Source organism: Papaver somniferum, chromosome 9 (assembly GCF_003573695.1).
Source record: "Papaver somniferum cultivar HN1 chromosome 9, ASM357369v1, whole genome shotgun sequence".
Lineage (NCBI taxonomy): Eukaryota > Viridiplantae > Streptophyta > Magnoliopsida > Ranunculales > Papaveraceae > Papaver > Papaver somniferum.
The window spans coordinates 72,255,311-72,270,191 of NC_039366.1; the positions used below are offsets into that span (position 1 = coordinate 72,255,311).

The 14,881-nt window shown below is 36.3% G+C and overlaps 1 protein-coding gene across 1 annotated transcript; it reads right to left on the minus strand.

The window, feature by feature from the left end:
• Positions 1-961: 961 nt before the first annotated feature.
• LOC113309228 (transcription factor IIIA-like) lies at positions 962-3,359 on the minus strand. The gene is made up of 6 exons (XM_026557636.1): positions 3,153-3,359; positions 2,780-2,908; positions 2,022-2,313; positions 1,661-1,896; positions 1,383-1,526; positions 962-1,277 (listed from the first exon to the last, which is right to left on the minus strand). Exons 2-6 carry the CDS (start codon positions 2,891-2,893, stop codon positions 1,098-1,100), a joined length of 966 nt encoding a protein of 321 aa, XP_026413421.1. The 5' UTR covers positions 2,894-2,908; positions 3,153-3,359; the 3' UTR covers positions 962-1,097.
• Positions 3,360-14,881: the final 11,522 nt, after the last annotated feature.

A 14,881-nucleotide genomic window follows, 5' to 3' on the forward strand; every position in this document is an offset into this window, starting at 1 on the left:
ATTGGGCACAAATAGCACAACCATTAGATTTTAACTTCTATAACAAATCTAATGGATCAGAGCACATAAAAGTAAAATTTTGTTGTGCCAAATAATTTGGCATCACAAAGTTGATTCAAGATCGCGTTGTAACAATTGCTTGACTAAAAACTTGGAATCAACACTTTCGACCACGCCTTTGGCTGTGAATGTTGAATTGTGAATCACCATAAGAGGGAAGGTGTTGTCTTACGCTTTTAGGTTCACTTCTCTTCTCTGTGGCTCATTTGCTGTTGTTGCTTAATGAACCCTTAAGAGGAACTTAAGGATTGATCCCTTCACAGCCCATGAAAAATTTGATGCCTCATGTCAGACTATATTTCTTTCTATTTTCTTTCAATAGGTTGGAGAGGTCATGCAACCACAAGCCCCTTGTAGCTTCTCCTTGGATTTCTGCTGACATTTAAATCAGTACTGTTTGAAGGTTGAAAACATAGTTGCACGTACAATCCAGTTTGACGAACAGCTTCACAAAACTTTTCATCTGTAACACTTATGTGTGGCCTTGTGTTGTCTTGTTGAATGAAGATAGTATTGTCGTCATGTGGCCATTTTTAAATGATTGCAAGGAGTAGTTTATTGATCCCTTCACAGCCCATGGGAAATTTGATGCCTCATGTCATACTATACTTCTACTTTCTTTCAACAGGTTGGAGAGGTCATGCAATCACAAGCCCCGTGCAGCTTCTCCTTGGATTGATTCTCATATCACTTAGAGTCCGTCATGCTATGTCTTTACATTCTCCTGACTCATGACTCATAACATGGTTATGAAAAATTGATTTTCATAAGATTTATAAATTACCTCCATAATCAATTTTGAGCTCCTTATCCACAATTATTTAGGTATGTTGAGAATGAACTACACTATATAAAAAAAAGTCTTTGACAACAAGCAAAAAGAAGAAAAAAGGAAAACACAGGAATGAACTTGGTTATACTGAAGATCTAAAGCCAAGACAGGATTACAGGGAAGAAATAATAACTTCTAATTATAAACGTCGATTTTTACATATAAACAAAACAAAAAAGTAAGGTTATTAAACAGTGACGTGCTACTAGTCATCCTCTGCAGAAAGCAACCATGCAAGGTATTCAGAACCATAATTCAAGGCTGAGTCAGTGTGACTGGGTGGAACAACTCTCTTTCTTAGTAAAGTTTCTACAGTTGGGCATGTCCTCTTTCGCCCTCCCTTTGCTCTAGCTTGGAAGTGTTCATCTGCCTCTTGGAAATCCCCCTGGAAGTAATGGAGATTGTGAGATACCCGACTCAATGATTCTTTGAAACATTCCAGAAAATTAACTTTTAAGAATTTAGTGATGCAATAGTCCATAAAACTTACATGGACATACACATGAGACCCAGATTTCTCATGGTTATCCCTCACGTGCTTGAATGAAAACCTTTGACCGCAATCTGGAAACCGGCATGCAAATGGTCGAAGCTGGAGATGAACGGACTTGACATGCTGGTTGAGATTTGATTTCTGCAAGTGGATATACACAAAAACATTACACGTCAAAAATTGACATGGAAAACAAGTAGAACCGAAAATTTTCATGACAAGAAAACTGGATAACTCATCGAAAAGAAAAAGAAAAAGACATGTTACTATCTTACAGTTGCAAATGTGCATTCACAACCCTTGATGCTGCACTTTATCCTTTCAGTTGAGCCTGCAATTTCATGTCCCCGCATATGCCGCTTCATATTTTTCTTCAACTGCTTGGTCCCACAAACCTCACAAAGAACATGTTGGTGGCATGATTGAACATGAGCCTTAAGGCAATCATTATTGGCAAAATATTTCATACAGTCAGGTTCACAGCAGATTGCCTCAACAGACTCCAGTTTCACTGTTGTCATTAATCAAAAATTATTAGAATACTGGATTTTAACATAAACTCAAAGCCAGAGAAAAAATAAGAAACAGAGACTTTTAAATCTTTGTGCAGCTTAAATTATATAAAAAGAAACTTGCCATGAGACTCTTCATGTTTCCTCAGCCTTGAGGCATACTTGAACACCTTCCCACATCCAATTTCTTGGCAAATATGTTGTGTTTGACCTTGACTATTAGAAGAAGAAGATCCTTCATCCTCATGCATATCCTCTATGTGCCGCTTCACATTGCCTTTGTAAGCAAATTTCTGGTTGCAGCCCTCCACAGGACATGAGAATATTTTCCCTTGGTGCTGGAGCAAGTGGCGATTCAGATGATCTTTCCTTCTGTAGCTTGAGTGACAATCATTAACAGGGCAACTAAATGGCCTCTGCAAAGAATGAAAGAAAAGGAATACTGGGTTTAAATCTTGTCAAGGTGCGCAATCATACTTCAATTGTCAATTTGATTTTAATTTTACAAGTAAAAAACAAAATAAGACTTGAACCTCAAAAAGATTAAGCGGCGTGTAACCGAGCCTCACTTGATGGAGCTTCACAGGTGGTCCCCCAACCTGCTACTAGTCCACTCAAGTTCTCTTCGCATTTTGGAGTTTATTAGATGGATTCCAATGCTTCACACCATACATACATCAACAAGCTTTTAATGGAATATTGACCATTAAAAAATCTATACCCTGCAAAATCACTTTCTTTTAAATCACTTGGATACCATAAATATCAACAGAGAGCAACAAAGCCACAGCTACCAATCACAGTTCGGTACAAGGTGGCCAACTACGATCACTAAACCCTAACATGATAAAGCTAAACCCTGACATGATAAAGTTTATATACCTCGAGCGAATGGCACTGCATATGTTGTTTCAAGTGAGCTGGCTTTTGAAAACTAGCACCACACTCTTCACAAGTATTATTTGGTTTGGCCTCTTCTTTTTCGTCAATTTCCATCTTTTCAATCTCTTCCTGAATCAAACACAATAAGCTCGGGAATTCTTTAAGTCAATCTGGGATATAATCGAGTGAGAAACCCAATTCTATAAAAACTTAAAAAAGAGTAATCAATTTGACAAATCAATCTATGGTTACTTCAACAAGTAAAATCTTGAATAACTACGGACCAACTTTTAATATTTCCAACCACAGGCAAACAACTTAAGCATAAGAATCAGTTGGATATATAAAGAGAGTTAGATAGAAGGAAAACAACCTTGTGGTGAGTTTGAAGATGAGATGCGATTAGACATTTCTTAGACCTGCAAATTCCACAAAATTCACATTAAAAACGTCTGATATCTTTACGCTTTTCTTTCTTTTCTATTTCAACTCCACTTTCTTCCATCTTCTCCTTAGATTTCAACACTCTAACTCTCCCTCCGTCTCTCTCTCTCTCTAGGTTTTTTATTCAGGAGTTGTACGGCGGCGGGGATGAAATGGGATCAAAAAAGCCACTCCCTTGTCTCCAGCGGATTATATAGCCTGGCAAAACTAGGCCATTGTCACCTCGAAATGAAAAGAACTAGAATAGTCCAAATAGTCGCCAAACGCCAAGACACTAAAGTAGAACCAAGGTTTGAAAAACCGGTTACGTTTCGGATAGGGCTGCACAGAACCGAGCTGAACCGAGCAAACCAAGCCGAATCTGAACCGAACCGTTCATCCAACGGTTAGTTTCAGTTCATAACACAAGAACCGATTGATCTGTCAGTTCAGTCTACGGTTTGACCAAACAAACCGACCGAACCGAACCGACCGAACCGATTAATATAGACCCTAGATTTGTATCACCCTAATCAATCCTAGCCGTCTATATCTAAAACCCTAACTACTTAAACTCTCAGCTGGTTCACCCAAATTCATTTCTTCTTTCCATTTCTCTCACCTCACCAGTCGCCTCCACCACCACTCATCAGAGAACCACCTCCATCAACAACATCATCACCTCTCTATCGAGCACCGCCACCTCTAGTTTCCTCTTCTATTTCTTTTTAGTTTCCTCTTCTATTTCTCTGTACTTTCTTCTTTATTTGTTCTTCTGTTTATAAACCAATCGATTTCTAGGGTTTCAAGTTCTAGGGTTTCTTAATTTGTTGAACTAAACCAATTGATTGATTTCCTTTTAGTTTCTGTTTATAAATCCATGTTTGTTGTCAATCGATATGGGTTTTAATTATTTTTCTGTTTTTTTTATATGCAGAAAGACTGAGAGGAGCACCGCCACCTCTAGTAAGTCAATCGATTGATTTCTTTTTAGTTTCCTCTTCTATTTCTCTGTACTTTCTTCTTTATTTGTTCTTCTGTTTATAAACCAATCGATTTCTAGGGTTTCAAGTTCTAGGGTTTCTTAATTTGTTGAACTAAACCAATCGATTGATTTCCTTTTAGTTTCTGTTTATAAATCCATGTTTGTTGTCAATCGATATGGGTTTTAATTATTTTTCTGTTTTTTTTATATGCAGAAAGACTGAGAGGAGCACCGCCACCTCTAGTAAGTCAATCGATTGATTTCTTTTTAGTTTCCTCTTCTATTTCTCTGTGCTTTCTTCTTTATTTGTTCTTCTGTTTATAAACCAATCGATTTCTAGGGTTTCAAGTTCTAGGGTTTCTTAATTTGTTGAACTAAACCAATCGATTGATTTCCTTTTAGTTTCTGTTTATAAATCCATGTTTGTTGTCAATCGATATGGGTTTTAATTATTTTTCTGTTTTTTTTTTTATATGCAGAAAGACTGAGAGGAGCAGCAGCAGTTCTTCATCAAGTATAGAAAACTTGTGTTAAGACTTTGAGGAGCAGGTAACTTGTGTTTCTTCCTTTTCAGAGATTTTTCAGTGTTTTTCACTTCTTTATGAAGTATGCCTTTTAAGCAATGAAAATAGATCTAGAGATGTTGACGTGGGAATGAAAGTTGTGTGGTCTGAAGGATTATTTGTTTGTTTGTTTCATTAATAATCATGAGTGAGTCTGGATTTTGTTTTTGTGGGTTCTTAGGGTTTTTAGTGTTTGATGTTTTTGAATCTGATAAAGTTGGATTTAAGATATAAAGAGTTCTGGGTAGAGTGATAGTCTTTTCTGTCTTTCTGTGGTTATCTAGGTTATCTAGAACATGGTAAATGGAGTTGTTATGGGTTTTGATGTGTTTTTTATGTATGAAATCTCCTTCAATTTTGTTATGTGTTAGATTGGGTTTGTTTCTTTTATTACTTTTTGTGGGATTTTGAATTAGAAACATGGGGTTACGCTTAAGATATGCTTTTTGTTGGCTTGTTCTTCAACATGGTGTATCCTGTACCAATGCGTGTTCAGTTGTTCTCCCATTCTTTACACTCATGTATATATTTCTGGAAATTGTTAGTTCTTATACCTTTGACATTAAAGTTCTGTTTTTGTGGTACACTGTTGATCTTAACTGGACTGAGGTTGAAGGCATATGTTATGTTATCCCGTTGTCCGTATGTACGATACTTGCTTCAGTTTGTAGTGGGGATTCAATCTATATATGGTTAATTGACCTGGTATTCCTTGGGATTATTAGTGTTGTATCTGTTTAGTGATGTACTCAATAGCAGCTAAGTTTGTTTCAGTAACTTGTTATTGAATTGAAATCTTGATGCAATCTATGTGTGTAAGTATGCTTGGCTTTGTGTGGAAAAATGAAAGATTGGAACTGCGAAGGATAACTGTGTTGTCTTATGGTTAGTTTTGTGCTTTGTTTCTGAATATCTTGTCTCCTTATTTTTGCTGCTTGAAATGCTAATTTGTTTACATTTTGCAGGGGTTGTACCTGCTAATGGTTGGAGCAAGTAGTTCATTTTTTGTGTCGAGAAAGATGTAATCTCCAGCCTCTCGATCTCCAACTGCTGGGTCTACTGAAGTGACACCTTCCGCAACACCTGGTGATGTTGATACACAAGCAACGGAGCAGCCTACACAGGACCCTGCACCTGAAAGTAAACCAAAGAGGAAGGGCAGAGTAACTTCTAAAGTATGGAATGATTTTACTAGACTCAGTGAGGAAGTAGCAGAATGTAATCACTATAAGAAGAAAATGCAAGCCAAAACTCAAGGAAATGGAACATCTAGTATGAGGACACACCTGACCAGATGTCGTGAAAATCCCAACAGGAAGAAGAAAGGACAACAAAGCTTGGTGTTTCCAATACCAAAACCTGGGCAATCTTCGCAACTACTTTCTCTTAGTCATGACTAGGGCTACACAAGACCCACCCACGATACCCAAACCCACCCGTACCCGCTAAATCCGTGGGTTTTTAATCCATACCCGCCCGTTGTGGGTGCGGGGTTGGTTATGAAAAAAAAAACCCGCTGTCTGTGGGTGCGAGGTTGGTTTAAGCTAATACCCGCCCAAAAAAACCGCAGATTATATACCATTAGATAAAACTAATCCTAGTCGTCCATTATGAAACCCTAATACTAGTAGATAGGATAACTGGTAACCCTCATTCACTTTCTACACTCTTCTCTTTGTTCGGCCTCTCATCTTCTTCCTCCTCAGTTCTTCTTCTTCACCTACGAACGACAATTACCAGAAATCTTCACCAGAAATCGACAACAACAACTTCGAATCTTCACCAGAAATCGACAACAATCGAAAAATCAACAGATTCAACACTTAATCTTCATCTGTGAACTTCCTAGATATGAATATTTTGGGGGTTTTGGTTTTTTTTTTCTCACTTAATCAAGGAGAATAGAAGTTACTCTAAATACTTGAATATAAAGCGGGTTTAAACCCGTTTAAACCCATACCCGCCCAACCCGTAGCGGGCGGGTAACAAAACCCGCCCGCTGTTTGTGGGTGCGGGGTTGGTTATGAAAAAAAAAACCGCAGTCTGTGGGTGCGAGGTTGGTTTTAGCTTATACCCGCCCATGTGCAGCCCTAGTCATGACAAGGAAATGTGTAGAAGGAAATTGGCTGAGTTTGTGATACAAGATGAGCTACCTTTCAGATTGGTAGAAGGAAAAGGCTTCATAGCATTTTGTCAAGTGTTAGAACCTAGATTCAAGGTGCCAAGCCGTATGACAATCTACCGAGATCTTTTAGTCATCTACAAAGAAGAGAAAGCATTGTTGAGGAAGTATTCCAAGGACAACAAACAAAGAGTATCTCTCACAACAGATACATGGACTTCTCCCAATAACTTCAATTATATGTGTGTGACAGTGCACTTTGTTGATGTTAATTGGAAGCTGCAAAAGAGAATCATTTTGTTTTGCCAAGTCAAGGGTCATAGTGGACTGGATATTGGAAAAATGCTAGAGGGGTGTTTGTTGGATTGGGGGTTAGAAGATGTTTTTCCTGTGACTTTGGACAATGTCAGTGCCAATAATGTGGCAATTGGCTATCTTCAAACCACTGTCATCAATTGGACAGGAGCATCAGTTCGAGCTCAATACATGCAGGTTAGATTGTTTTTCCTTGTTTTCTTTTCATAGATGTTTTCACATTGCTTTGGTTATTTGCTTTTGTACTAAACGATTTGCATAGTTTAGGTTGTTAGCCGAGATTTGTTAACCATGTTTAAACTTAGTCTGATGTTTGATCTATATGAGATTTTTGTAATTTATGTATTATTGTGTGAAGTTTATGTGTTATTTATGTATGTGAAGTAATCGAAATAATCTTATGTGTTATTTATGTATGTGAAGTTTCTCTGTTGGTTTCCCATCTCATCTCTTATGATTGAGCTGGTTATGATAATGGAGGATGTGGGCTTTTAGATGCATATATAGGATATATTCTTACTTCAGTTACAGAGTTATTCAGGTTTGTTTAAAGAATGTAGTGTTCTTGTGTATTTTCTTACTATGTGCTGTTAAATGTGATTATTTAGGAAGATAAGATAAGGCTAAATTTTCTGATGCACATGTAGTGCTTTTGTATTTTGAAGTCACATGTCTGAACTATGTATTCATTTGAGCTTTTGTATTTTCTAACACTGTTGTTCTCATGCCTGTTTTATATGCATGCTTACTGCTTATGCAAATAGTTACTTACTCGCCTATGACATGCTGATTGAGTGTTTGAAAATAGTTGGATTGTGAAAATGTTTGGGTTATGATTTTTTATCTTTCTTTCCCATTTTTTATCTGTTGCTTTTCCTTCACTGCTTTTCTGATATGTTATCACTGTTTTGTTTCACTCTTATCAGGTGAAGTGTGTTGTGCATGTTCTTGCACTTGTTGTTAAAGATGCAGTTCTATTGTATCACAAGTCAATCAGAAGGATAAGGTTAGTAATGAAGTATGTCACCGGTTCTCCCTCTAGGTCAGCCAAATTTCGAAAATGTGCTTCTTTAGAGAAGATTGATTGTAAGAAAATGGTTTTCTTAGATGTGAAAACCCGTTGGAATAGCACATTTCTTATGCTTGAAGCTGCAATTCCATTTGAGAGGGCTATTAAGAGGTTAGAAAGGGAAGATAAGAGCTTCAGAGATAATTACATTTTCAGGGAAAATTCTGAGGAGGCTTTACCTAATATTGATGATGTAGTTATAATTGATACTGATGGATACTTTGATGATTCTTCATCAAGTGATTCTGAATGTGATGTTGCTGTAACTAACAAGAAGAATAAGAAGAAGCCCCGTCACCATGCTCCATATGTTGTTGATTGGTCATATGCTAAATCTCTTGTGAAATGTTTGAAGATTTTCTTTGATGCTACAGTTAAGTTCTCGGCTTCAACACAAGTCACCACAAATGAATTCTTATGGCAGTTAGCTTTGATACATGAACAGTTGGTTCGTCTGAGATAAACTGTAGGAGATCCACATATTTCTAGGATGGATGATCTAATGTTTCAGAAGTACAACAGTTATTGGGGTAAGTATGAAGACATGATCTCTGTTCTGTTTTTTGCCAAGTTACTTGAGCCTCGAGAGAAAGAGTCTGGTTTGAAGTTTGATCTTGAATGTTTGTATGAGAAAGATGAGTACAGGGTTGCAACTGTTTTGAAAGCTGTTAAACAAGATATGGAAAAGCTTTATGAAGAGTACAGGTCCATGTATTCAAATGCCAATGCAGATGAAGGTGTTGGGTCTACAAGCATCACAGGTGTAGATGCTGCTGTAGTTTGTGGGCAAGAAGTAAGTATTGAGGATATGCTGGAGTCAAGAAAGAAAAAGAAAAGAATGAATGTTCATTGTTCTCAGCCAAGGTCAGAAGTTGAAAGGTATTTGAGGGATGAATGTGAAGCAAGTACCAAGGACTTTGATATTTTGGCTTGGTGAAAGGCGAATAGTACCAAGTATAGGGTACTATCACTCATTGTGAAGGATATTTTGGATATACCCGTCTCTTCAGTTGCATCTGAGTTTGTATTCAGTACAGGAAAGCGTATTCTTACTCCATGGAGAAGCTCATTGTTTTCCAGGACAGTTGAGGCACTTATCTGTGCGCAAAGCTGGTTACAACAACCCATTTCTCTTGATTTCATATTTGAATATGTACCAGATGATAATGCTAGCATCGAGGATGGTAATGGACTCTATCTTCTTCTTTTTTGACTTAAAATTTGTATTGCTTTCAACTTTTCATCTATTTTGATTTTGAGTCATTCTGTTTTCTTATTTGTGTTGCCTTTCTTCTTTGTATGAATTGCAGAAATTTTGGGACCATTGCCAGAGATTTGAAGGTTGAAAATTGATGGGATGATTGAGATGGACTGCAGTCTTTTACTTGGTTTAAAGCTCATATTGATGCAGTATTTTGCTTGAAATGCAGTCAGCTTAGTTCATACTGATGCTACCTTTCTTTTGTTATGTTAAACTTCAAGACTACTAGTTTTTGAACTTTAGTATCCTTGGTTTCAAAGACTTTAGAATCCTTCCTTTACTTGGTTTATTAAGACTTTGTGTGTGGTTTTATTACTTTGTTTGTAAAGACTTTGTGTGTGGGTTTATCAGTTTATTAAGACTTGTTTTTTTTGCATCAGTTTATATCTACTTCAGTTTACAGTTTTCAGCAGGTACAGGGTAGTGACCGGTTTCAGTTTAAAACCGAAAAAATAACCGAACCGTGTCAGTTCAGTTCACAACCGAACCGGTTAATAAACAGTTCAGTTTCAGTTTGAATTGTAAGAACCGAGGTTTGTATAGTTCAGTCAACGGTTTCACCTGAAAACCGAACTGACCGACCGTTGTGCAGCCCCAGTTTCAGGTAACGAGCACTAAACGTGACCGTTATAACGCGTTTTGACGGGTGTGAATACGTTTTGGGAAAAAAAAAACGTGTTATTTAAGGAAAAAACGCGTTATTTACAAGAAAAAAATACGTTTTTATAGAAAGAAAAAAAAAGATATGAAATTCATATTTAACGGTTTTAACGTGCGTGAAAACATTATAACGAGTCTAAAAACATTGTTATTAAGTTTTTTTTTTTTTTATCCGTCCCTAAAATTTTGTCCGACTAAGAGATGACCTATATCATTAAAAAATGGAATATTTCTAAAACAACCCCTTTAATTGATTATTGTTAGTATACAAAATATGTATAATTTGATAGTCATGTTCATATGCGTGTAGTGGGTGTTTTAAAATGCTTTTCAATGATATAAAGTTTATGAATATACGTAGTATAGTTTAAGTCGTCAAGAAATAAATCATTTTTAAATTTTACTAATAATATATGTATTCGTAAAAAATAGTTAAAATACTCCTCGGTCCTATCTCCTTTTTGTCTTTAAGAATTATGCAAACTTGAGCTAGGTCACCTATTAAGGGAATGAGGTGGTAGATTTTTTTAAAATCTTTTTAGTATTTTTACTATACAAATATACAATAGTTTGATAAAATTTGTGATGGTGAATTATACCCATTAAAATTTTGTCGGCGGTGTAATAAAATCTATGCTTAAAAAGTTAAAAACAAGAATAAAACTATTGTAATAGAAGTACATATGCAATCAAAAGGTTTGCAACGAATTTTATTGCAATCAAAAATATCATTGATCAGTGTAACGCTATCGAAAGCCTCTGTCTGGACAACGAATTTCTGAAATTGGTAGAGGCAAAAACTAACCAAGCTAGAGACGTGAGCAATATTATTTCAAATGACATGTTCTGGACGACGTGTTGAAATGCGTGCATAATGGTTGGTCCTTTATTGAAAATGGTTTGTTTCTTGAACTCAGACAAACCCACTATGGCTTATTTGTTCCATGCACTTGCTACATGTGTGGAAACTGTACACATGGGTTTGGGATCAAATCGAAATGCTTCTATCGTGGGTGTAATAAAAAAACAATGGAAAAGTCAGTTGAGTTCTCCTCTTCATGCTGCAGCATATTTTCTCAGTCCTTATTACATCTTTAACCTAGCAACCAATCTCATCAATAATGAAATTTCCGAGCCCCAAATTTGTCTTACTGAAGTTATATCAAAAATGGTTAGTGGCACGCAAGAACAAGCAAAATGCATGTTATGTACAAAACTACTAATACTATCTCCAAATATGTTTAATTAAGTAATTTGAATTTCTCTTAACAATTGTACTTTTCTTTGTACAGTTCAGTCAATGGCTTCACCTGAAAACCGAACTGACCGACCGTTGTGCAGCCCCAGTTTCAGGTAACGAGCACTAAGCTTGACCGTTATAACGCGTTTTGACGGGTGTGAATACGTTTTGGGCAAAAAAACGTGTTATTTAAGGAAAAAACGCGTTATTTAGAAGAAAAAAATAAGTTTTTACAGAAAGAAAAAAAAATATGAAATTCATATTTAACGGTTTTAACGTGCGTGAAAACATTATAACGAGTCTAAAAACATTGTTATTAAGTTTTTTCTTTCTTTTTTATCCGTCCCTAAAATTTTGTCCGACTAAGAGATGACCTATATCTAAGGGTGAACAGGAACCGAGCCGGACCGACCCGAAACCGGTGGAACCGTACCTGTTTTTGTCCCGAACCGAGGAAGCGGGTACAGGTACCGGTCCAAAAAATAGGAACCGAGGCTAGGGAGGTACAGGTACTCGGCCCTACCATATCCCGTGCCGAACTGTACCGAGTGTACCGATCATTTGTGATCGTTAGATTTCTATCTAATCTAACGGTGGTAGATATCTAGTATATATAGGAATGAAGTTAGGGTTAGAAACAGAAGTGATTCATTTTCTTTTTCCTTCTTCTTCTTCTTCGCTGTTCTCCTGTCCTGAGTCTCCTCCTCCATCACTGTGTTCATAAGAACACACGTTAAACAACACCAAATCCATCACTGTATGTTTGATTAATTCAATAAGTTAACTAGAAGTCTATAACAGATAACCAAAATTTCTTTGATTATGATTATTATTGTGAATCTGTGATGTTTTTATTATTTTTTTTAATTTTGATTTTGATTATTATCTTCCTTTTGTGTGTGTGTTCAGTTAAATTTAGACTGAGGAGTGAATTGGGTACCCGAAATCTCGATCTATTTGTTCTGAATCTTCTGATTCCTTAATCATTTGATTAGGTAAGATGCAATCTAGATATGTCATCTGTATCATTTAATTTGAGCTTCATTAGTTTGATTATAAGTTTATAACATAATGATTTGCATGACCAATTATAGGGTTTTGGATTGTTGTTGCATTTAAACAGCTAAGCTTTGTTTTCTTTAGAAACATGTTGTGAATCAGTAGTATTGCGACTTATTTGCGTTTTGCAACAATCAATCTTTTGCCCTGTAACCATACATTATTTAGCAGATGTACATGTTGCGTTCATTCCCAAGGTGTATCATTGTAGGTTGTTGTTAATTTCCAGCCATATTATTGATCTGGCATGCACAACTTTTTCTAGTCCTGTAACTCCTGTTGCTTTAACTCCTGTTGAGTATTTTGGATTGTACCATTTTGATGGACATGAATTGTTTGGATAAAGTAGATGTTCCATCTTAACCGATTTTTTTTGTCATCTGGAATTAGATGATAATGTCTCCATGTATTTGTCTTTATGACTTCAACGTTTTGGTTGGCGGTGTCGTAATTGTCTCGGAGTTAATAGTTATCTATCATGCTGATGAATCCTTGTCGTTTGTTTCAGACAATGTCGACTTGGGAACAACTTGTGGACGATACTACCGTGTTTCATGCCTTAGTATCATTGATCCAGGTGAGACGGAAATATCATTTGTCTTCATATGTTTACTGAATCTTCTACTTTTGCTTGACACTTCTTTTTCTTTTCCGTTCTGTTCTCCAGGTGATTCTGATATCATCAAAACCCTTCCCGGTGACCAGTAAGCGAAGAAAGCTAGCGGATCCAATCGATAGATCCAGAATTTTTCTTGTTTGGGTTGACTCTTTTTCTATCTACTATGAGTTGAGTTATAGTGAAATTGAATCAAGATATTTCAAATTTGTAAGTCCGAAAGAACACATTGATACTGAATGTTTTTTGGTAGCTGAATCTGAAAGTATGTTCTTGCACTTTATGAATGTCGTGTGAGACTATTGTTGTGTGTTTTCTTTCTAACATTTCAACCTAGAACTCAATTTGTCTGTAAAAATGACAGGAAAATCTGTCTTTGAATTCTGACAGAAAGTACCGATTGGTACCGGAACCGTACCTGGTACCGTACGTGTACCGAATGGTACCGGAACCGAGGTACAAGGTACAAGTACCGGTCCAAAATTTTGGAACCGAGTCTAGGGAGGTACAGGTACTCGGTCTGGGCAGGAACCGAGCCGAACCGTACCGTGTGCACCCTTACCTATATCATTAAAAAATGGAATATTTCTAAAACAACCCCTTTAATTGATTATTGTTAGTATACGAAATATGTATAATTTGATAGTCATGTTCATATTCGTGTAGTGGGTGTTTTAAAATGCTTTTCAATGATATAAAGTTTATGAATATACGTAGTATAGTTTAAGTCATCAAGAAATAAATCATTTTTAAATTTTACTAATAATATATGTATTCGTAAAAAAATGTTAAAAATACTCCTCGGTCCTATCTCCTTTTTGTCTTTAAGAATTATGCAAACTTGAGCTGGGTCACCTATTAAGGGAAGGAGGTGGTAGATTTTTTTAAAATCTTTTTAGTATTTTTACTATACAAATATACAATAGTTTGATAAAATTTGTGATGGTGAATTATACCCACTAAAATTTTGTCGGCGGTGTAATAAAATCTATGCTTAAAAAGTTAAAAACAAGAATAAAACTATTGTAATAGAAATACATATGCAATCAAAAGGTTTGCAACGAATTTTATTGCAATCAAAAATATCATTGATCAGTGTAACGCTATCGAAAGCCTCTGTCTGGACAAAGAATTTCTGAAATTGGTAGAGGCAAAAACTAACCAAGCTAGAGACGTGAGGAATATTATTTCAAATTAAATGTTCTGGACGACGTGTTGAAATGCGTGCATAATGGTTGGTCCTTTATTAAAAATGATTTGTTTCTTGAACTCAGACAAACCCACTATGGCTTATTTGTTCCATGCACTTGCTACATGTGTGGAAACTGTACACATGGGTTTGGGATCAAATCGAAATGCTTCTATCGTGGGTGTAATAAAAAACAATGGAAAAGTCAGTTGAGTTCTCCTCTTCATGCTGCAGCGTATTTTCTCAATCCTTATTACATCTTTAACCTAGCAACCAATCTCATCAATAATGAAATTTCCGAGCCCCAAATTTGTCTTACTGAAGTTATATCAAAAATGGTTAGTGGCACGCAAGAACAAGCAAAATGCATGTTAGATGTACAAAACTACTAATACTATCTCCAAATATGTTTAATTAAGTAATTTGAATTTCTCGTAACAATTGTACTTTTCTTTGTACAGTTCAGTCAACGGTTTCACCTGAAAACCGAACTGACGGACCGTTGTGCAGCCCCAGTTTCAGGTTACGAGCACTAAGCGTGACCGTTATAACGCGTTTTGACGGGTGTGAATACGTTTTGGGCAAAAAAAACGTGTTATC